Source organism: Hippichthys cyanospilos, chromosome 4 (assembly GCF_059441005.1).
Source record: "Hippichthys cyanospilos isolate Australia breed blue-spotted pipefish chromosome 4, RoL_Hcya_1.0, whole genome shotgun sequence".
NCBI lineage: Eukaryota > Metazoa > Chordata > Actinopteri > Syngnathiformes > Syngnathidae > Hippichthys > Hippichthys cyanospilos.
The window spans coordinates 8485390-8508005 of NC_142372.1; the positions used below are offsets into that span (position 1 = coordinate 8485390).

Consider the following 22616-nt stretch of genomic DNA (forward strand, 5'->3'; position numbering starts at 1 on the left):
GTATTCAGGTGATTGGGCACTCTACAACTGTTGGTAATGGGTTATGTCTCCTATGAATTGATAGCACTAGTGATATGTCCAGGGTGTATCCCGCCTTTTTTTTTTTTTTTTTTACTCATAACAACTGGGACACACTCCATCCCCAGAACACCCCCGTGACCCTACACATGGATCTGCCGTGGCAGTAACGGATGGCTGGACTTCACAGTCTCTCCAGTCACCTGTCCTACATTTAGTCCAATTGCCAAGCCTCAATTTTGTTCCCCTCGCTGACAAGAGAAATCACCCTGAAATCAAAAATAAACCCACCCAGGATGTCACGATCATGTTTTGAAAAAAGAAAAATACCTCATTCACTGCAGGGGATAGGAGGAATGAGTCTTGTTTTGTATTCCACTCATGTCTTATTTTGTCTTTGTTTTTACCTCATCAAACTCACATGGATTAACATGTATGCATGTCTCAGAGTTACACATCTCGTTGCAAACACTTTGATACGGATACGATTGGGCTGGTATGATGGTATGATAGAATTCGGCATTGCCTATCGCGTCCTAATAAGACAGCATTCAATGTGAAAGGAGGGAAATGTGCAAGAATCACAATGTAGCTCCAGTGAATAGCTGTACCGGTGAACTAAATCTGACACAGGCTGTAATTAAATATTTCCCTCCTTAATTACCGAGCTACAGGAAATGAGCTAGTGGAAAGAAAACGAAGAGGGAAAAAAAAAAATGCAACATTTTTATAATTTCCTATCAAGCTATATGGATGTTTTTTATTTTGATTTCACAGTCACATCATTGCTGTTCTTTGCCAATAAAGAGTTACATATCTCATCGGAGCCTCCTATAAATGCCCCAGATGATGCTCAAGAATATATAGTTACATTATAAAAGCCTTCCAAGCACGAATAAAAAGAACCTTTAAAGCCAGTCTTTCCAAGCTGTTCAGAGGCTCCGTGTGGCCATGAATCAAGATGCATATGGCGAATATCAAACTCAAGGGCACTAAGGAATCTGCAGAATATAAAAAGAACTCTGCTTCAGTTGACCTTAATACATTGCATTTTATAATCAAACGCACGTAGTTCATTTGACTGTTTTGAAAAAATGAAATGTAAGACACAGTCCATGTCGTTTTATGCAAATGCAAGAATACTTTAGAACCATCAGGAAGAAGAAATAAACAATAGGCTTCAATAGTTCTTTCCAATTGCGTATATTGGTGTAAATGGTCCATTTACGATAGCACGGGCCTCTCAGACATCCCCAAAATGAGTAATAACCAGTTTCTTATGTGAGAAAAGACTTTCAGAATTGTTCATGTTTTTTCCATGAAAGGTGGAGCACATGAATTGAGACAATCAGCATTATTACTGTTGTAAAACCTTAGATGAATGGGCCATATACAGTACGTATAGCCAGTGAGAGCATTCAATGTAATATGACAAACTAAAAATAAATGAAACTTGAAAAGAAATACAATTAAAAAATACACTCATCCATTTTCTGACACCCCCCCCTCCCTGCATATCCTCACTGGGTGAGCTATAGTTATCTCAGATGTTTTAGGGTTAGAGGTCAGGTACACCCTTGACAGGCTGCCACTAATTGCAGGAAAACTTGTGTGCAGAACAATTCATATTCAAACTTGCAATTTCGTCATCAAATAGATTATTTCTTATTTAGGGAAAACGCGGGCACTGGTAAACATGCAAACGACACAGGAAGGCCACAGCCAGGATTCAAAATACCAACCTAAAACATGTGAGGCAAATGCCACTAATATAATAATAATAATAATAATAATAATAATAATAATAATAATAATAATAATAATATAAAAATACATGTGATATAAAATTGTAGTATAGAATTGTAAGTAATTGTTGGAGTGTTCATATAAATGCATTGAATGACAAAGAAAGGCCCAATAGTTGATGATCTAAAGGGGATAAAACAGCAAAGTGGCAATTGGAGCATTCGTTTACCTGAAATCACTGTAGGGGTGAATAATCCAAAATCCGGCGGATTTAACCCGCTCCTGTTCTCGCTCAACCGCCTTCTCGCTTCCAAACATCCTGAGGGAGAACTTGTTGACCCCCGGTTGAAGCATGGCCCCGAACTGTCGGTGCATGAAGCCGGCCTGGTACAAGCGCTCGTCATCGGGCAGGATCTGATCAATTCCATCCAACTTTATGAACCCGGACTGGCTGTCACCTTGCGATTCGCTCGGAGGCGCGCCGTCGCCGCTGCTGGTGGAAGCGGCACCTCCGCCGGCCCCTTGCGCACCGGGCTCGGTGGCACCCTCGCCGATGGCTCCAGAGGGGCTCTCCTCGCTCGGGGTGACATCCCCCTCGGTGATTAGGCGTCTCTCCTCCGCCGAGTCGGAGTCGTGCACATGGCGGCTGGTGATGGACGAGAGGCTGCCCCGGAACCTCCGGCAGTCTCCGTTGGAGCTGGTCTTCATCGGTCTCCCAATGTCGGTCTCCATGATAAGCGACTCGCCGCTTTTGGTCTCTCCGATGCCTCTGCAGCTTCCCCCGGAGGTGGGCGACGGCAGCGGCTTCATCCGGATGCTCTTCCTCCGCGTGTCCTTGTCCGCGTCTTCTCCTTCGCCCATGATGGACGGTTTGTGTCCAATGTGCTGGGGCAAACTGTAGAGCCGTTTACGCATGGATGAATGCAACCTGTCCATTATGTCACGGAGCGAAAACGGAACAAATCTTGATTTGGTAGGCAAAGCGAGCAGCACCGGGTGGTGCTTCTGATCTCTTTGTGAGCGATCCCTAAAAGCCTGCAACACATGACACACTCGCCTTTGCCGCTTCTGAGGACGCTGATGATGGTAATTGGCTCTTAATGAAATAAACTGCACATTTTTTGGGACTCCTGTTAAATGGCAATTCGTCTACCTGGCAGCTCGCGTGCGTCCTCCTCACGCACAGCCTGGGCGGTCCGCTCGGCCACCTCGCACATCTTTGCGCCTCTCCGCCTGCATGGCGCGCAAAAGTGGGGGGGAAACTGCCTGAAAGTCACCTTTGCCTGGCATGTGAGGGACGCGCCGGCGGATGGAGGAGGAGGTGGTCGTGAAGGCGGGATATGGAAGGGTCAGCAGCAGGCTCGCTCCTCTCGCCAAAGCGTCGTCGAGGCGACGATCCGGATGGGAAGCATGCACGCGTCCGTTCCACGGGGCTCACGCGCTGACATCACCCCGATCCATCCCGCGCGGCCGAGGAGCGTTTAGGTGAACGCGTGAATATGCATGATCTGGTTGGGTTGCCATAGGAGCGAGAGGGGCTCAGCTCAGCCCACCTTGTTTAAAGGGGAAATGTTCTTCCCATTCTTAAAACGAGAAGAGGGAGAGGAGACGGGATAGGCTACAGGTAGGTCATTGTTTGAACCCTACGTGGCGCATAATGACAGTAAACAACATGATTCATGCGGGTGAAGGCGGACTGGTGATGAGGGGACAAAAATGCTGATAGAGACTTGATTCTGTAATTGAGAGTAATTGCTATAATTGCGTACAATTATGGGGCCATCATTTGCGAGTTAAGCTGATTACAAATGGGTCAAGGTTATACTGTATTGGAAAGACAGCGAGATAGATCCATCCCAAAAGAAACTCAATCACTTCCGTGAGTTGATTACCAAGTTGTTGGAGAAACGCCGGGCTGAAATCGCACTCATTCTGAATGTGCAATATGCCACAGTTGTAATCTGTAAAATAAAGTACATAATTTACGTTTGTTGTTTGCTGTGTTTTCCTTTCATTGCGCGCTTATTCTATGTAGGCCAATTTTGCAGTTCTGGGGACTATCTTCAGTAAAAGGAAGTATATACTCACAATGCCCAAGGAGCAACGCAGATACCGAGTTTTCACTATTCCTTTTTAGCCACCTCCGAGGAAGAAATATGGTTATAATGAAGTAAGCAAACAAGGTGTTAAAAAAAGATCAAACTAAAACATAAACTTCACTGATAAAGTATTGTGCTTGAGTTTACATATGAAAAAGAAAAAACATAAAAACAGATTGGTAATGGAACTCGAGTCGCATTTCAAAAGAGTAACAAAATGCCCAGGAACTTGGATGTACGTACTGGGGAATTGCCTCAACTGAGGAGGCCTAGCGTTCCTGCCTAGCAACAAGTGAACACTAAGCGTGACAAAACCCGGAAATGAATCGCATACCATTTCATCCGGTGCCAGTTTGATATATATATTTTTTTTGTTTACACCTGGTACGTGTTATAATTAACTATGTTAGACAAACTGTCTGTATCAATATAGATGAAGTTCGTTACACACAAAAAACCTAGAGGTAAACCGTCTCGTCACTACACCAATTTGTTTGACAAACTCGCCACTTTTTTTTTTTTTGAGGAAATTATCAAAACTTTATTAACGTTTGAAAACAAACAGTCAGTCTCACGATAACACGCGTTTCCCGTATACGACTTGTTCACTAATATTGACTGTCTGGTGAACAAAATATTCGAATAATAGTATTAATATCTTAATTCAAATGGCTACAAGTGCGAAGTGGAGGTTAAAGCGTTTTGGACGACTTATTCCAGGCTCGGGTAGTGACACCAAAAGGGAATCCTGGAAGGTAAGTGGGATGCATTTCTGTCGTAAAAACTAAAACTGATATTTTCCTCGTGTTTGCCTCACCTTTGCTCGTAAAAGTTACTCCTAGTTGTTTTACATAGTTATTATGGCTGTACTGGTAATTTAACCAGGTATGACCGCTTTTCAAGTCGCACACTTATGACATCAGCATCGTTCCTCACTTTTGTACGCCAACATTAGCAGACAGCTCGCTTAGTGTCATCCTTGGGGTTAATCCACATTGTTGGTTTCTGTTTTATATTTACTAATTAAAAAGTCAATTCAGAGACTTCAACAAATGGTTAGTGATATGTTCACAATTTTCCTGTGCATCAGAGTTCCGATAGAGCTGAGTGGTCATTTAATTTCTGGAGTGATATTTTTTCGAAGTTCATTTTAGTGACTTCAGTAACTCATCTATCTATTCATCTATCATTCCAGCCATCCATTTTCTTCCCACTTATCCTAACTCGAGGATAAGGAATTGCTGGTGCCTATCCCAGCCGTCTTTGGGTAGTAGGCGGGCGATACCCTAGACTTATTGCCAGCTAATCGCAGGGCACATAGAGACAAATAGCCATTCGCATATTAACAACGCTTTCATTCATCTTAGAAACAGAAAAAATAATGAAATAATTCTCAGAAAGGACATTCCGTGTCAATTCACATAAATCCCCCAAACATGGTACAGACTGCCTGATATCTTCTTTTTTTTCCTTTTAGTACCCTATTACATCAAAATAAAGAAACCATTTGTGTCTTCTAGCTTTACATTTTTCAAATTTGGGGTGCCACGACCACTTTTGGGTTCCAGAAATTGCACATTAAATTTGGGGCCTCATCCTTTACATTACCATATATAATGTACATATTATGACCCCATCTCTCAGATCTGCACTCAAATTTATCGTAGGTGAACTAGTTTGAGATTAAATTCATTTGATGTGTATTTTTGAATAAGGCGATACATTTGCTTGGCATTTTGTGGGTCTATATCTCGGAAATGTTTTGTGTTGGTGGAGTTACATTTGTGTTAACTGATGGAAATTGATGCAAGTTGCTCATGGGGAAAAGGAAACAAAAACATCCTGGGAAAACGGATTCAAAGCTTGTTTGATTTATTGGGAAATTAAAGCAACTCTCAGAAGTTTTTGTCTGCTTTTTGGCAAAGAATTTTAAATAAAAAATTGGATCTTCTAGTCCCTTATTTCAGTGTTGCCCTGGCCTTTCATACACAGTACATAAAGTACTGTGCTCTTACATGAATAATTCCTTTCTTGTGTAAACTGTAGTCGGTTGGTAAGAAAGCAAAATCGACGCACGTGGCACACAAAATTAAGAATGACTTGCCTTAAGATGTACACAGCTTTAAAAAACATGTCATCAAATACAGTATGTTACAGTAATACTATATGTCTGCTATCAATTTATTCTTTGCCGTAATGAGTAATTTCTTGACAAATTAATTGACAGTTTTGTCACGTACAGTATGTAATGATCCAATAAATATAGTGTATAGCCTGGCTTGACTCATAAGATTTTTTTCCTCTCGTAGCTGTCACCAGGAACAATGACAATGGCTGTGTTTTTACTGAACCGTTTGGCAACCTTTCACAGGGTAAGAACAGGCTAGAAGACATCATAATAGCGGAACCTGAAAAAAAAGACAGTGGTTACTTGTCCAATTATTTGACACGTTTCTCCTGCTGTGGGTTACAAAGTACATTGTGATGTGTGTGTGTGTTCAACTATGAGGTCAATTAAGGCTCAGTTAGGTGGGATTACAGTTAACCTCTGGTTTCAAAACTGTTCTTCCCCCCCAGGAAATAATGCATATACAGTACTACAATTATCAGTGTGAAAATAACTTTAAATGTTGATAAAATTCAACGATTAAAACAAGTAAACGACATTTCAAAGGAGACCTTATAAAAGGTCTCTGACATGATTCAGTCAAAATACTGCAAAGGATAACAAAACACAGAACACCTCAAACTTCTAAATATTACTCAGTTGTGGTGAAGCTATTTTGTCTCAGCAGATTCTCACTATGGATTTGTATTTTTACCTCTCCAGATATTTGAACCACAAAAAAGGGGGCCTGGAATTTTCCTCACGATCGTCAACTCTGAATACTTGATGGTTTTACAGGGACAGGAATCTTTGGTAAGATATTTTGGTAGGATCATTCTAATTAGGGCTTGACCGTAATTGGGCAACATTATCTCTATTAAAATGGGCAAGCCCTCCCAATGAAAATCCATATATACTGTATAATTTGGGCACTAGTTTGGCACATAATATGTCAGAAAATGGAGAAGAATGTTGATCATCTTTTAGATCTGAGACTAATCTTTAAATCTGAGAATATTTGATGCACAGCTGGAATTCTGAAGATTTGACTGATTTTCAGCCTCTAAACTATCATTCTATTATAAAAAGTAATCAAATAAATTGATATAAGTACTTTATTAGTTGTGAATATTTATTTGAGAGGTGTAATGTTTGTCAATCCCACAGTTGTACAATCCTGAAGAGATTGTTTCCACTGCTGACCTTGTGCAACCCGACATGCATTTTCTAGACTATGTGCTTATCACACCATCGATAACACATTTCAGAAATGCTAACAGGGTTATAATCCCACACGGGCTTTGTTTGTTTAATTGTTTTAAGATTGGCGCGTGCCAGGAGGGACAAAAGAGTCTTAAATCCCTCCTGTGCTTTGAGGTAGAATTCCCAGAGCCAGTTAGCAGTGATAAAGCAAAAACAACAACAAAAAAAAGGGTGAAAGTTTCCGGCTGCTCATCATTTCTTTGGATGGTAATCTCGATCTCCTGAATACGTCAACATCGCCATACTAAAATCTGGTGCAATGCAGCAATTAATTGTGATGTTCCACCTGCGCACATTGGACTCTGGAATGTGCTCATCCATGAAACTGCTTGCCACATACCTCCACTCTCTGCTCTGTAATTCACAAAATAAATTACGACTTGGCTGCATCTGCAAATGTCATGCTCACGATTCTGGCAATTTATAGTGTGTCACACTTGTCATTATACTGTAGATTGCCTGCATTATAGATTGCAACATTTAATAACATAGCACTTAATTAGTAATGTCGGTTTTCAAATGATGAGCCCGGTTGGGAGAGATGTGAATGTAAGTTTATCACCTGCAACTACTGTAAATTACAGCAAGATCGAACAATAATGTCAGTGTTATAGGTTGTTGTATATGGTTGCTCTTTTCTGGTAGCAATAAAATAGCTAATGATTCACATTTTCATGTATTATAGTAGTAGCGAAGCATAGTGAAACCGCTAAAGTCAATTTCAAGACTTAAGCTCAGTGAATACCAAGTCAGTACTTCCCAACCTTGATTGAGCCAAGGCCCATATTTTACATTTGATGCAACCAAATAGAGTTGTAAAAAAAAAAAAAAAAAGGAAATATACTGTACAGAGTTCAAGGTCTGAAGGTTTGAAAATCAATGTTCGCCAGTCAAAGAAGTGAAATGTGACTGCCAAACCTCGATAGCTTAGTTTACTTTTGACTGACAATTAAGATAGTTTAGCTAGTCTCAAGCTTTGGTGTTGCATGACGATGAAATTGAGAATATTAAGGTTTGATTTAAAACAGGGGTCACCAACATGGTGCCCGCCGGCACAAGGTAGCCCCCAGAGATCATATGAGTAGCCCGCAGGCCTGTTCTGCAAATAGCTTACAAGAGATAGAACATTGGTGATTTTCTAAGAATTTTACAAATAATTATACATGAATTAAAATTACATTATATATTACATTTGATTTACATATTTACTACAGCTTTTTGTGAATTATTGTAAAAAATCATGAACACGATCGGTGTCTTCACTTAAACTGGTAGCCCTTTGTATTATACAGTACCAAAAAAGTAGCTCTCAGTTTCAAAAAGGTTGGTGACCCCTGATTTAACTTGACCTAATCAGAGCCACAACCACATTAAACCTATTTATGCACTTACAATAGTCCGAACTTGGTCAGACTCAAATGCTGCTTTCGCGGAAGGGAGGTAGTCGAAGACCTTGACGCCTTCTTTAATGCCTAAAGATGTCATTGGTTTGCAAGACACTTTGACATCTTTGATGGATGTACGTATATTAATTGTTCTTTCACAAAAACAGTTTTACCCTTAACCCATACTGTATTTCCATTCAGTTTGATGAGATCTCTTTTAATTAAAATATGGAACAACGCAGAGGTTGTGCAGCATTCGTAGTCTTTTATTCATACTCAGAGGTTCTCTGACCATTGTCTTTAGAAATAAAATGGAATAATATAAATAAATATATAAGCTTACGACCTTGTAGACAAGACAACAAAGAAAATCAGCAAATAGTCAATGTCTTGAGTCACAGATAGCTTGCATTCAGCAGTCAACCTGATATTCAGGTCAGACTGTGACCAGCTTTTGCCCAGGATGATAGGGCGCTCTATTATAGATTGGCACTGTAAGCGCTCAGGGAAGTTTCAAATATCGTCAGCTTAGAAGGGCCTACAGGCTACATGATAAGGAAAGGCGGGAAAAGGTGCTGTGAACTGTAATTTTCTGTATTTGAAAGAAAAGTGTGATGTTAGTTAAGGCCTTCAGAGCAACTGCTGTTGCCAGTTCGTCAGCAGAATAAAATCAGTACAGTCTTTAAGGTGGCTTGGCTTTGGAATGCTACAAAACTGACAAAAGTTTACTTTTTACTCAGGGTGGGTAGTAGGTATTTAATTGGTCCTTCAGAATTTGTGGACCTGATCCCGTCTTTAAGCACCCATTAGCATCTTCAATTAACCTAGCATAACATATGTGGGGCTTTTATAGCTGAAATTTAAACCTAGAATCAATTGCCTGTGAGGTGTGCTTACCACCAGGCTGCTATATACCACTTCAGTCAAATGTCGCTTCATTAGCAGCTAGAAGCATCCGCTCTATGGCAACTTCTCCTCCTGGAATCATTATCCAAATAAGTGACATCGGGACCCAGCAAATGACTAGGTCGCCACTCATCCAAAGTCAGCTCGTATAGGCTCCAGCTCACCCTCAACGCTAATTAGGGCAAGTGTTAAACAACATGGAATTTGTGTTGCAAAAATACATTAATTCAAAATTTTTGTTTGAAAAAAAAAACAAAACACCAACACTATTTAATCTGTTGATTGACCATTAATTTCCCATGCTTAGTTAAAAAATGTACTTAAATACCAGTCTCTAATTATATACAAGAGCTTATCTGATTTGACAGTTTAACCAACGCCTCAATACACCCTCAACCCATGTGTTAACATTGTCAACATAGTAAATAATCAAATTGTCTGTCTTCATCTCTCTAACTGTTTTGATTTAGTTAGAAGCGAGAGTACCAGGAGAAAAATTGTCCATGTACTACATGGAAGGGCCCAAAACAAGATTTGAATCCCCAACCTCAGATCGTTGAGACAAAAGTGCTAATCATTAAACCCACTGTGCTGCCCATAGTGCAATGTCTTTTGAAATTAATGTTTGTAGACTCCTGCCTGTCATATTAACTTCAGTTTGGAGCCAAAAATGCCCTCAAACGTAACTGAGAAAATAGAGACCCCTGCTGACTAACCTTAGTAACAGTATCGAAGCGGATGTAATAGTCTAGTAGAATTCTTCTTTTCTTTTTCTTAAAAGAAAAAAATATGCAATGCTTTTTTAAATACGTATGCATGTACTTAAATCAATATGAAAAGACATGAATTATGCTTGCACCAGATTTTGCAGAAAGCTCATTTCAACCTGTACTTCAGTATAGTCAAAATGTCTTACTTTTACTGTTGCAGGAGACAATTCCTTTGATTAGTGCCAACGATGGCCTCAAAGTCAACCAGAAATCAGACACCCTGATGATTCGTAATACTGTGGTGAGCTTTTTAACTGTGGTTTTCACCAGTGTTTTTTAGTTAGTTTGTTTTTTGTCTGTCTTTTAATGCCCATGACATTTGTTTTTTGCCTTCTGATCTATCAAAAACCTCACAACAAACTTGTTTTAGTTTTAATAAGATGCTGATTTCAAAAAGGCGAAAAAACTCACAACAAGCCTGTTCTAGTTTTAATAAGATGCTGATTTCAAAAAGGCGACAAACAAATAACAAAGAGATTATTCACGTCGCGGCTGAGAGTGACAGCGGCAAGATTGAACGTGTGTCTTCAGGGATCCGGCCGCGTGATCAGGATGCAGTTTAACGGCAAGAGCAAGACGGAGGCCGTCAAACAGTGCTCAAGTGCTGCTGAAAGACTCCGGGAGTATCTGCCCGTCAACACTCTTGACGACACCCTGCCGCTATATAATCAGCCACCCACCAACGTCCCTCCGCCGGTGACACAGGTGACCTATTTCGCAATTAATTTAATTAAAATTGAAATAACATTTTACGTCGTTTCACTATGGTTTGTCGTAGGTTGCATAAAATACAACTCGTTGATTTTCTGCACAAAATTTCCCATTAAGTGCATGATAACATGCAAACTCAGGTTTGAGTTTCCAATCTTTTGAACTTTGGGGCAGATGCACTAGTACACCCTGTTGCCCAATCAACCAGTGATGTAAGACATTAACATAATACACATTTAAACAGTCTTAATCGTCTCAGTGCTGATTGTCACATATTTTTGCCTTACAAGTGTTATTATAGAAATATTTATTGTAATTATCACTTAATTGCTGCATTATTTTAGATTAGTGATAAACTATCCAGCATTCTGGGAACAGATTGAATTATTAACGATGTATGATTGCATTCTAATGACACATCTCACTATATATATTACATGATGTTTGCCTAATAACTTTTTGACGATGATTTTTTTTTTTTTTTAAGTAAAATAATTCAGGCAATCTGCATGTCTCTGCAATGTTTATTACAGAGCCTGTATCTGACAGCTGATTAATCAGCATTGTCTCAACTAGGTCAGACTCATGGACTCAGACACTAGATGGTGCTATTTACAATACTGTCATCTTTAGAGGTCACATTGCTGCTTGTATCTTGAGGGACTAATGCAGTATGGCACTGATTTATCTAGTCCAGGGGTGGCCAGTTCTGGTCCTCGAGAGCCATAATCTAGCCTGTTTTCGATGTTTCCCCTCCATCAACACCTGCTTTATATCAGGGTCGCTATCAGGCTTTTGCAAACCTTGCTGATGACCTGATCATTTGAATGAGGCGTGTTGGTTGAGGGGAAAAATCAAAAACGGAATGGATTGTGGCTCTCAAAGACTACACCCAATCTAATCAATATGCCACCTTGTATTGATTTAATTCAATGTAAAAACACGTAATTGCTGTTATTGATTACTAATATTAACCTTACCAATGCTACAAATAAAATACTGAATCACATTTACAATATAAGCCTATTGGAAGATATTGGTTGTATTTTGGAACACCTTGACTAAAATTGTTTTAATATTTGATATCCGTGTGAGGGCATGAGCCGAACAGTAAAGGTGCATGTGGTAACGCGATGGAATTTGACATTTCGGCGACCTGACACACCAAAGGAGTTCCCAACGCAGATGAAAGAGCTTTGAAGAGGGGAGGCGAGAGTGGGATATTTTTCAATTAGTAATGAAGCCAATTGATTGGACTCTCAACTCTGTGGCATCGTGCTGTGTCCGGTTACATCTTTCTCATTTTGTTTTGTGTCTGAAGCCTTGTCCGCTGCAGGGTGGGGCGCCCGCAGTCGAACCAGAGGTTGTTCATGGATCAGTGTCCATCAAGCATCTTGCCCAGGTATTTGATGCAAGTCATTTTCAGCTAAGTACCAGCTAGTTAAGAGACAAGTGCTGAGTGGGCTGGGCAATCACAGCTCAAAGGTCACTTGACCAAACTCAGAAAACAATTGGGATTAGTTGTTACCTGAGTGCTCAACCACTGTTACAGTATGTCATTCTCAGTCCACAGCAAATGGCAAAATGGTATTATTTCATCCTTAGATGGATAAAAATGGGAGAATTTTGTTGCCTAACTTCAATCAGAGGTCCGTGTTTCCACTAGTGGGGTTGTATGGAACATATTGTCAGGAAATTCTTTGACTTTGAACCTCCCCTTTAAAGTTTCGTTGGCGTCTTGAAATCATCTCTCTGTTTACGTTCAAATATGAGATAATCACTAAAGTGATTCCTTGCTTATTAAAGTCGCTTGCCCGTAATTGAACTAAGTCAACAAGTTGACAATTTTCAGGGTTCCTTATTCAACAAACTCCAATTTAGGGAATTTAGCCAAATGAGCCCCAAACTGAAGAAGATATGCTAAATTCTGAAACTTTTTTTTTTCCCTGCACCATCTCAAGAGTGGTGTTGAAGTTCGATGATCATTTTGAGGATCTGTCTTCAAAATGAAGTTTCAAGGACCTGTTTTACTGATAAAAGATATTGCAATTCAATAGAATCTCTTGGGAGAGACGCCTCTGGTGCTGCCTGGGCTGTATCGTCACGCATCTACAGAACCCGAAGACCTGGACGCCTTCATACGTGTTTGTTTGTTGGATCCCAACTTCCCCGCTTTAGTGGAGCAGGTGGAAGGCAAGCTGAGGAAAATACTCAAAGAGTGAATCATCATTGACAACTGAAGGCAGAGAAAAGGTCAAGTCAGTGCTGTGCTTTTGTGTTTGTTTGCTGTTTTTCCCACGCCGTTCCCTACGTAGGAGTTCACTCGCTTGGTGCTGCCAATGTCAACAGCTTTGTAGTCGTGCATTAGCATTTAGGACAATTCAAGTGGTTGGTTAGATTAATACAGCTTTAACAAAATACAAGTTCATTTTGGACTGTTTTTTATTCAGAAAAAAAATATTGGTCTTATTCATATGTTTGATCGTGGCTATATACTCTGGTCCCTCTGTTCTCACGTCAATGCAGGTCCGTTTCCCACCGCAACACACATCATCAGTACATTATTGAAAGGAGGAGTCATGCAGCTACAGCAGTTAATGTCGCTATGCCAGCTTCCAAGGATCCCACAATATTAAAGCTTGACTGGTTTAAACAAACTGCCCTCCATTTAAACTATTCAAGAATACATTTTGCATAGGATTATAGCCATGCTATATAGTCAAAGAAAAATACAAAATAAAAACAAATAAGGAAATGATAAAAAAAATATTATTTTTCTTTTTTTCTTTTTTTTATAGATTTCCTATCATTTGAACACTCATACTGCAACATATACAAGACACTCTAAGTTACTCGCAAAAGGAAATTTAAGTAATACACATACCATTGATATTTACTTTGTTAAACACACGTTAATCATTTTCGGTATTCACGCGCCATTAAATTTTAAATACTGCCTGTCAATGAAGCCCTTGCTTCACAATAAAAGTTCTCTTCAAAGTGGACTCTTCATCACAAAATTAAACATTAAATGACAATGATATGCTGTACAAATGTTCAAGAGGAGAAATATATATATATATATATATATATATATATATATATATATATATATATATATATATATATATATATATATATATATATATATATATAAAAACATTTTGGGGATGCAAAACAAAAGCCACACGAGGGATAACAACAGAAGATGTCTATTCTGAGTATCCTATTGCGTAATTATTTTGCATGCATTTACATGATATGTCATACAAAAGGGGGTTCAGCTCATCTGAGAGCCATGATTCAAATCAATTAAGGAGACATCCACATCACATGGGGGAAAAAACTGCAAACACCTCTGCAGCAATTTGTAGTCACAATTCGTCATCCTGACATCTCCACGCGACAAGACATGCTTTAAGACTCCCCACTCCGCTTGCTCTTTGTTGCCAGTGTTATGCTGATAATGTTTCTTGTAAAAAGAGACAAGATATGCTTTTATTTATTTTTTCCTCCCGCGAGATAGGCTGCAACTCAGATGCCGCCGGGTATCCAAAAAACCTGCAGTTCCACCATCTCATCTGTGGAGAGAAAATAAAGAGAAGGCATGACCACGGATAATCCTTGGCAGTGCGTTCTATATTTAGCACCCGCCATCACTCTCCACAGTGTCTTACTTCAGTCGATTGCTTATTTTATGTTCCTTTGACGGACGTTTTTGTCTTTGTGGTTGTTTGTAGAATTGGTTTTCCTGGGAAAAGCGGGTAGGGTTTAGAAAACATGAAGGTAAAAAAATAGAATGAAGCACAGTATGTTTTGTGTATTTTCTCAAAAAATGGCCCTGTATTTTTTTATTCAATTGCACATATGGGGTCCATTAAATGCCTTAAATGTTACTGACTTATTTAAATGTCCTTCAGGGGAAAGTCGTCTTAAAAGCAAAAATAAAAAAGGCAAAGAACTGGAACAAAATGTCAAGAAAAGAGGCCTACTGGGCAAGCCCCCCCAGACACAACTTTGTGTCGTGACAACAAAGGTTATTGCTGTCATTTATATGATGCGACTACCACTTCACAAAAAAAGGAAATTTACACCCAAAATGTCGTATCTTAAGACAACATACTTTTTCTCTACTTCAGTGTTGCTGTTTTGGATTGCATCAGAACTCAAATGGTAATCAGTCAACCCCTTAATGTTTTCATGCAAACTGTCAGGTCTATGAATGGAGTTCATTATGATTACCAGATTCAGGATTACTAGCTTTTCTTCCTGATGGGCAGGGAGATAAAAAGATGGATGTTACTAATCATTTTTTTTCTTACACTCTGGCCACTGTTTGAAAAAATATTCTGTGTACATCTGTTGACTTACATCGGTCCAACTGGCTCATCATCTTTGATGCCGAGGGAATGAAAAACAAACACAAAACAAATGTGAGATCAATGTAATATACAAATATATGCCAAATCTAGCACATCAACAATGCACAGGTAACTATTTCACTGAGGCGTAAAAAAGAAAAAAAACCATTACTTAGGAATCCAAAGTTGCTCAATATAGGCCACCGAATCATTCAAGCGTGAACGTTTGCTGAGAGAACAGATTGCTTTGAATGGTGGTGTGACACAGCCGTGCACTCGTGATGAGCTCTGAAATCACACAAGTCGGCGGCGTTCTATGCGCGAACCCTCTCAAATTAAAAAGGATACATTTGAAAGTGAGGTTTCTTGGAAGGCGGTAAAGCCACATAATCATATTAGCGTGGTAAAACGGCCGGCAGTGACATAACGTTTAAGTAGTGAAATTTGACAATACTGCGACGGACCCTTAAAATCGCCACAAATCTAATTTTAACCCTTGGGGTTGCTATTCATTTTCAGACCGAGCATACGTGTCGGAGCCTTACAGATGGCTCATTTGAATCCACCTTTTAATTACACCCAGCAATATCACAGCAATTTTTTTTGAAAAGGCAAAAAAAAATAAATACACTAATGAGCTATTGTGACCAATTTGGCATGATAACACGGATCTTTCTGGAGCTTCCAGCAGCATCATAGTGGTTTTATGATTTCCCTACAGCACGGCACAGTAAGAATCTCTGCCTTTACTGCTGATTTGTAATTCATTCAAACGAGTAAGTCATTTTTTTTTTTAACAAGAACATTCTTTGTGAGCCGTGCTTTTTTTTTTTTTAACGAAAAGAAAACTCACGTGTCAAGCCACGTTTCCACCAAGAGTACATTTAGAATCAGTCGACCAAATGAGGCTTGTGTTTGCAGCTCACAATAGCGAACGCTGTGCTAGCTTCGCAAATAGTATGAAACTTGTACTTGTGAGATATTAATTTAACAGACATCAACAACATTATACATGCAGTGTACCCATAAACAAGAAAGTTTGTAAATCTCCAGGATTTTTGGTTTAATTTTTCCTCCCATTCTGTTAATTTTATTGTAACATGGACATAGACTGCAATTTCACCATCAGTCAATAATTAGTTAGCATTGCTTTTACACAAGTCCTATTTCATTTTTACACAACTCAAATAATTCCTATTTATTTGCGGTTCTGTATAAGCATTTATAAACATTTTCAGGACTGTACTTCAACTACTTTTAGGTTCTGCTATTCTCAGATACCTTTACAATGGAAATGCAATAAAAATGCATATGGCGCCATGATCATCAAATAATAGAACAATATCTCAATTATTTGGCAATGATGGTTGATTATTATTATCGCAAAGTAATTTGTCAAAACTGAATTTATGACATGACAATTAAAGGTAACTGTATCGTCAAAAATTATAAAAGGTACACGACAATAGTAGACAATTAATAGTCGTTCATGTGTGGTGGTTGTGGTATTATTTTAGCTAATGCTAAATGCTATCTTGGATGACAGTTCAACAGCGCTAAAGCGTTCAATGCACTCAGCATGACCCAACTGGTTTTGCTTGATCCCATGTAATAGCCAGTGTAGTAAAATGTGTATTCCCTGCACAACTTCGGTTGACATGTGTCTGTTCGGATTTTGATTTGTCACATAATGTTTCCACGTACACCCTGCAATGCGCTCACAGGCTACTCATTACAGGTTGGTGCATTGAGTTAGTATTTGTATTGACATTTAAGATGTCTTACGGTGTGAATGGTCATTTAACACATCTCCCGTCAACTACACGAATATTATACGAACTTTTTTTTTTTCTCAAAAACTGTATTCATAAAACTGACAATTAATTGGCACAACACACAACGCTGTCCCACATTGGGAGTGTATCGCCATTAAGCTCATCTCGGTCTGACATCATTTCACTTGATTCATCAACACGAAAGCAAGAAGAAGTACTAATTAGGGTATGATACAAACGTGAAAGTAAACAGTTTAAATACCTTTTTAATTGCTTCAGCATATAAATCACTGACATTGACTGACATTGACATACGCATGGCCAAAACAACTGGTTTGAGGGCTTAAAAGAAAGATGTCAGGCTGCAACCTTTGTAAAATCAGGAGAAAACAATTTAGCTGCTGAAATTCGTCGAAACTCCGAACTCAAGTCTCAAAATCGGGAGTTAAAACAGGACGTGTACAAAAGGCACCTTAATTACCTAAAATACAAAGCTCTTTTAAAAATATTAGTCTTTTCATAAGCTTATAATTGCTGAATTAAGATATAATCATATCAGATCATTGAGTTGCTTCTCAATTTCCATGGCCTTTTTGGTTGTTTATTTCCTCGCATAGACATATTTTGTCAAGTTCCTAGTACCAAACTGAAGCTTATAACTTGGTGGAAACGAGGCGTGAATTTATACGTTTGGTGTCCTTCATGGAGCGCTTGGTGTTTGGCATACAGATGCAATCGTGTCACCCAGTAAGTAAACAGCCACATGCAGTTAGAAAGTCACAGATCGGCAGCATTATAGCAGCATTCCGTGGCGTTAATATGAAGCTGAGTAGTCCAGCAGTCATTTTGTTAGTCATCAAACATGGCGCTGCGGTCAATTGCGGGAGGACGTCTTTCTGCATATGCCACCATTTTCTCACCTCCTATGCATACGCCACACAAGCTGTGTTTACTATACTGCCTCTGCAAGCACATGACAAATCACTGATTTTTACTGTGTGACAGTGATAGCAACATGATCACTTATGTCTGCAATGCATGTTATGTCACAAATAATACATTTTTTAGTTTTGTTTATAAAAAAAAAAGGTCACACAGGAAAAATCACAAGCAGCTACTGTAGATTTGAAACACAAGGGTATAAATGTGAGCCTCTGCCTCAGAGCCCTTGACTGTGGAGCGTGAGAGGTGTTCAAATACGGCAACTCATAATGCACGCAGACAGGGGGCCAAAAGCGGCGGGAATCTGGGATGCTAAAAGGAGATTTTAGAGAGGCTGTGCCTCGTGAGCTGAGAGTCCTCGCTGCTGATTTGAATGGCATAAACATAGCAAATATAATCCACCTTAATCGTTTCATTTTTCCAGTGGATGAAACCAACTAGAGCACACACTTTACTTGAGCTCTCTATGCAGTGATGCACTGCAAATGTGTTTTACTAAAGTATTTTATGACTTTGATGTTTGTCCCAACATGATAGCAGACAGTTAATCACAACATTGTTGTGTTTTCAAACAAGAAAATACCAATTAAAAACAGATCATACATAAATAACATTTTGTTTTCAAGACATTGATTCCAGTGGCTATTATTAGCTATTATTTAACCCACGGCTAATCTATAACATGTTTTATACTTGTAAAGGTCTTTGCCCCCCCCCCCCCCCCCCCCCCCCGATTGCTTTTGTTCTGTGCAAAGTTGAATGCGTTGTGCTTTAACACTGATCCAGACAAACGTCCGTGAAAAGCGTACTTAATTACTCAAGCCTTGAGTCTGGTGTCTCACATTTTCAGGCTAAATTAGCAATAAGAATGCATTTGTCGTTTTTCTCAAAATATCATCTTTTTTGAAATGCAGCCTACTTAAGACGTGACTTCGCAGGTTGTTTAGCTGGACTAGAGGTCGGCCGAATTGTATTGCTAGCTAGCTGGTGCTGCCTAAGTATTGCTGAGCTTGCCTCGATTTCCGCCTAAACTTGAAAGCTGGCGTGAGCAACATTTGTGTGTCCAGCCCAGGGAAGGAACGTTTCAAATTGTGATGTGTTATCACATTTCGAGCGTTGAATTTTAAGAAAGAATAGACATAGACTATATATGAGGAAGAAATCGAATTGATACAATTAATTTGTCATTTTAAAAGTCTTAAGATTTAAAAAAATCCTAAATTATGAAGTTGCTCTACAAATAAACTAGATAGATAGATAGATAGATAGATAGCTAGCTAGATAGATAGATAGATTAATAGATAGATAGATAGATAGATAGATAGATAGATAGATAGATAGATAGATAGATAGATAGATAGATAGATAGATAGATAGATAGATAGATAGATAGATAGATAGATAGATAGATAGATAGATAGATAGATAGATAGATAGATAGATAGATAGATAGATAGATAGATAGATAGATAGATAGATAGATAGATAGATAGATAGATAGATAGATAGATAGATAGACAGACAGATAGACAGATTGAAAGGGTTTTCTGCTTTAGAAGTTCCTCTGTAGATTTTTTTTCCATCCCAAAAAAAGACGGCTCTGATCAATGCTTTATGCTAAGTTTGCTACATAACTTGCCGATGTTATCACTCGTCTTTGTCAATTTGCAGCTGATGGAATAAGAGGAGTGACGCAAGCCTAGCCAAAATATAGCTGTTTAATATTCCTTACACATTTGCCCAAGTAAATCTTCTTTGTTTGCTCTAAATCAACAAAAGCAAGATGCACCCTGAAGCTAAGTTTGAGCTGTATTAGAATGTTTGGTTGGCCTGTCACTGTTGTGCTTTAGTACTGTATAAAGGGGCCATAGTCATCTGTTGAATTTTGAAGATGATAAAGTCGCATTAGTAAAGGTTAGACATAACCTTTGTTGACTCGCGGAAGCCTTTGGCGTTTTGAGACATTTTCAGGCAGTCATGTCCTCCACGGGAATTAGACTCCACCAGAAGCAAAAAAGGCACTTTGAGAAATGTTACTTGAATTTCAAATCAGTTCGTTCTGATATATATATATATTTTTTAACACGATTTTTTTTTTAGATGAATAAGATATAATGTTATGTCTCAGCCTGTAAAATGCTTTTGTGAAGCTTTTTGCTGCAAGGACGTGCGTGGTAATACCAAGTTGTTTTCACAGGTGTTGTTTACCTGCCTGTTTACAGTGTGTCCGCCCACACTTGAACCCAGCTTCTGCGATGCAGCAGCACAGAAGGCTTCAGAACCTTTTGCAAGGGGAGGCATGCAAAGTTTTTTTTTTTTTTTTTGCTGGAGGACTCAGATAACCTAATATTTAATCGTTTGAGGAATATTGAATCGTTGGCGGTAGATCAAACATTTAACAAATACCAAGATAGTGCCAAATTCACACTTTTTGAGGCAATGGACAGTAGGCTTGTTGAAAACAACTGATAAAAAGACATTTCTAGGACCATGCAGAATCTCTCACTTACCACCCATTTAGATTATGGTGCCGTTTCGAAAGAAGGGGAAGGGAAAGATAGTAACCAATTCAGTTACAGTTCATATGTACAATATGTTATCATCACCATTGTTACCAATGCTGTCAGTCAAAGGGACAACACCTCCTCAAAAGGTTACTTCTCCTCTCAATTACCTAATGTGGATCTATAAAGGTCATATTTGCATGCATCTAACATGGATTATTACGTGAGGCAATACTTCCGCTTCCCTTTTGACACTACATGTCTTGAGGAAAGTTAGCAGGCCATGACATATGCTTCAGCAGGCTACACACATCTCAACAAGCAGTAAAATTTGAGCATTTTTTCTCCATTACAATTTAAGTTAGCAAAAGCCCAATTCTCTGATGGCTGTGCAAGATTAGCCCGAGCAATTATCCGATGAGTGATTTTTTTTTTTCTTCCTCCCCAATCTGTCTAGTAAACAGTCTGGGTCAACAATGTTTTGACAAATAGCTTAACAAAATATTTAACACCATCGAGAAAAAAAGCCTATTAGTTAACGGGTATCTTTTTGTCATTGTTTTTGTATAAGTTTATTAAACCAATGTAGAATTTAGGGTGATATTATACTGGTGATGATAAAGCTTTGATCATATCATAAGATTGTAATCTTATCAATGCAATCCATTGTTTAAAGCTAAGAAAAAAAAAAACATACACACTCTATGAAGTACAAGTTCATATAAACATTTTAAAACCTCAGATCCTGTACAAAGATGAGTTAACAAACTTAGTCTGACACCGAATCTAATAAGTGTTTCTCGTGTGTTTTTATACAAATCATAAAATGTTAATTTGACTTGTCAATAATGCATTATCCTTTTTCATGGAAAACGGAAATGCACGTTAATAAGAAAGAAATATTATAGTTGTGTATTAAACATTTCCTCATCAGATACTGTATATGAAGAGTGCATTTCCAAACATTATTTGAAAAAAGTATCTACCATGACCTGCAAATTTGGCAAACCTGAATTTTAACTTGTTAAAACAATTCATTGGCTCAGAACACAATGAATTAAAAGTTAATAATCTGTAAGATAAATGACATGGTCAAAGTCATTTTTAAATTGGGCTTTCTTCCTGTTATAAATAAGAGCTAGCTATATACAGCACATTGTGATGTCATAGCTCATGCTTATCACATAACCAATCTATCGTAATTTTACAGCATGAGATTACAAGTTGTTCCTCAATTGTGACCTCTGTCATTCTCATAAGAAACACGCTAAAATAGCAACCAAATACAGTAAACAAAGATTACAGTCGTAAATGGTGTCTCTTACCATCTATAATGTCATCTGGCCTCTTGCGTTTTTCATACACGACGATGATGACTACGAGGATAATTATTTCCGCGAGTACGCCCAGGAACGGCCAGAGCGGCGCAAGATGGCTTCGCACCCGCAGGATTGTGATTTCAGCGGTTGAACCGATGGCATTGGATGCATTGCACTCGTACTTCCCGGGATCTGTTTCTATATCAAGGTTTGTGATGTTCAGCTCTGTGTAGTTATCTCGACTTGTGATGAAGAAGCGTCCGGTTGAGTTATCGATGTCCTGAAAAGGATAATGTGATTCAGCAATGTCAACAATACATGCTATTCAAATTTATCTGTGAATATTGATCCAAATTTCTTACCCTGGAGGAAGTCCCATCCATTTTACGCCATGTCCAGGTGGGATGCGGATACCCGACCGACTTGCAGTAAAGCATTGCGTTCTCCCCCTCATTTTTATTTTCACTTCGTTTATGGCCGGTGATAACAGGTTTTGCTATGAAAAAAAGATTTTTAAAAAAATCGTTAGCTAATGAAGCATGACAAATGCGAAAGAGAAAGTTATGGTATAATAAATATGAGGTGTGATTCAGTGTCTTGGTGTACAGAGACATTAAAAAGTTGAGATATCCATTTTTATCAGAATCAGGATTCTCATTTACTATGATTTGAATCGATATAATATGTCCCTAAATCGATATTATGCTTAA

The 22616-nt window shown here is 38.7% G+C and overlaps 4 protein-coding genes across 8 annotated transcripts in view; 2 read left to right on the forward strand and 2 right to left on the reverse strand.

The window, feature by feature from the left end:
• Positions 1-3211, reverse strand: part of hcn4 (hyperpolarization activated cyclic nucleotide-gated potassium channel 4) — an 85020-nt gene extending 81809 nt beyond the window's left edge. Inside the window, exon 1 of the mRNA XM_088413269.1 lies at positions 1994-3211. Within this exon, the coding sequence (XP_088269395.1) occupies positions 1994-2700 (707 nt within the window). The 5' untranslated portion in view covers positions 2701-3211. The remainder of the gene's footprint in view (positions 1-1993) is intronic.
• A 974-nt stretch (positions 3212-4185) lies between these two features.
• On the forward strand, positions 4186-14091 carry rec114 (REC114 meiotic recombination protein). Of its 4 annotated transcripts, none has more exons than XM_088412282.1 (7): positions 4186-4618; positions 6173-6235; positions 6694-6783; positions 10455-10535; positions 10826-10999; positions 12327-12407; positions 13063-14091. In XM_088412282.1, the coding sequence occupies exons 1-7, from the start codon at positions 4532-4534 to the stop codon at positions 13225-13227; spliced, it is 741 nt and encodes a 246-aa protein (XP_088268408.1). In that variant the 5' UTR covers positions 4186-4531; the 3' UTR covers positions 13228-14091. The 4 variants fall into 4 exon arrangements, with proteins under 4 accessions (XP_088268408.1, XP_088268409.1, XP_088268411.1 ...); XM_088412285.1 differs by lacking the exon at positions 4186-4618 and adding an exon at positions 4808-4918; XM_088412283.1 differs by lacking the exon at positions 6173-6235.
• A 47-nt stretch (positions 14092-14138) lies between these two features.
• nptnb (neuroplastin b) overlaps positions 14139-22616 on the reverse strand; it is a 33897-nt gene continuing 25419 nt past the window's right edge. The window contains exons 5-9 of the mRNA XM_088412281.1: positions 22269-22402; positions 21913-22186; positions 15377-15398; positions 14683-14756; positions 14139-14586 (exon numbers count right to left, since the gene is read on the reverse strand). Of these exons, the coding sequence (XP_088268407.1) occupies positions 14696-14756; positions 15377-15398; positions 21913-22186; positions 22269-22402 (491 nt within the window). The 3' untranslated portion in view covers positions 14139-14586; positions 14683-14695. The remainder of the gene's footprint in view (positions 14587-14682; positions 14757-15376; positions 15399-21912; positions 22187-22268; positions 22403-22616) is intronic.
• Positions 19453-22616, forward strand: part of LOC148424470 (calcium homeostasis modulator protein 6) — a 35019-nt gene continuing 31855 nt past the window's right edge. For both annotated transcript variants that reach the window (XM_088412287.1, XM_088412288.1), the window contains exon 1: positions 19453-19907. The gene's annotated coding sequence lies outside the window, so the exon portion shown is untranslated. The remainder of the gene's footprint in view (positions 19908-22616) is intronic.

Bases quoted from the DNA above. Each gene is read 5' to 3' on its own strand.
- rec114 (XM_088412282.1), top strand. From the start codon at position 4,532: ATGGCTACAAGTGCGAAGTGGAGGTTAAAGCGTTTTGGACGACTTATT. The intron at 6,236-6,693 runs GTAAGAACAGGC...TTACCTCTCCAG, and splicing joins GTTTGGCAACCTTTCACAGG to ATATTTGAACCACAAAAAAG. The intron at 10,536-10,825 runs GTGAGCTTTTTA...GTGTGTCTTCAG, and splicing joins TGATGATTCGTAATACTGTG to GGATCCGGCCGCGTGATCAG.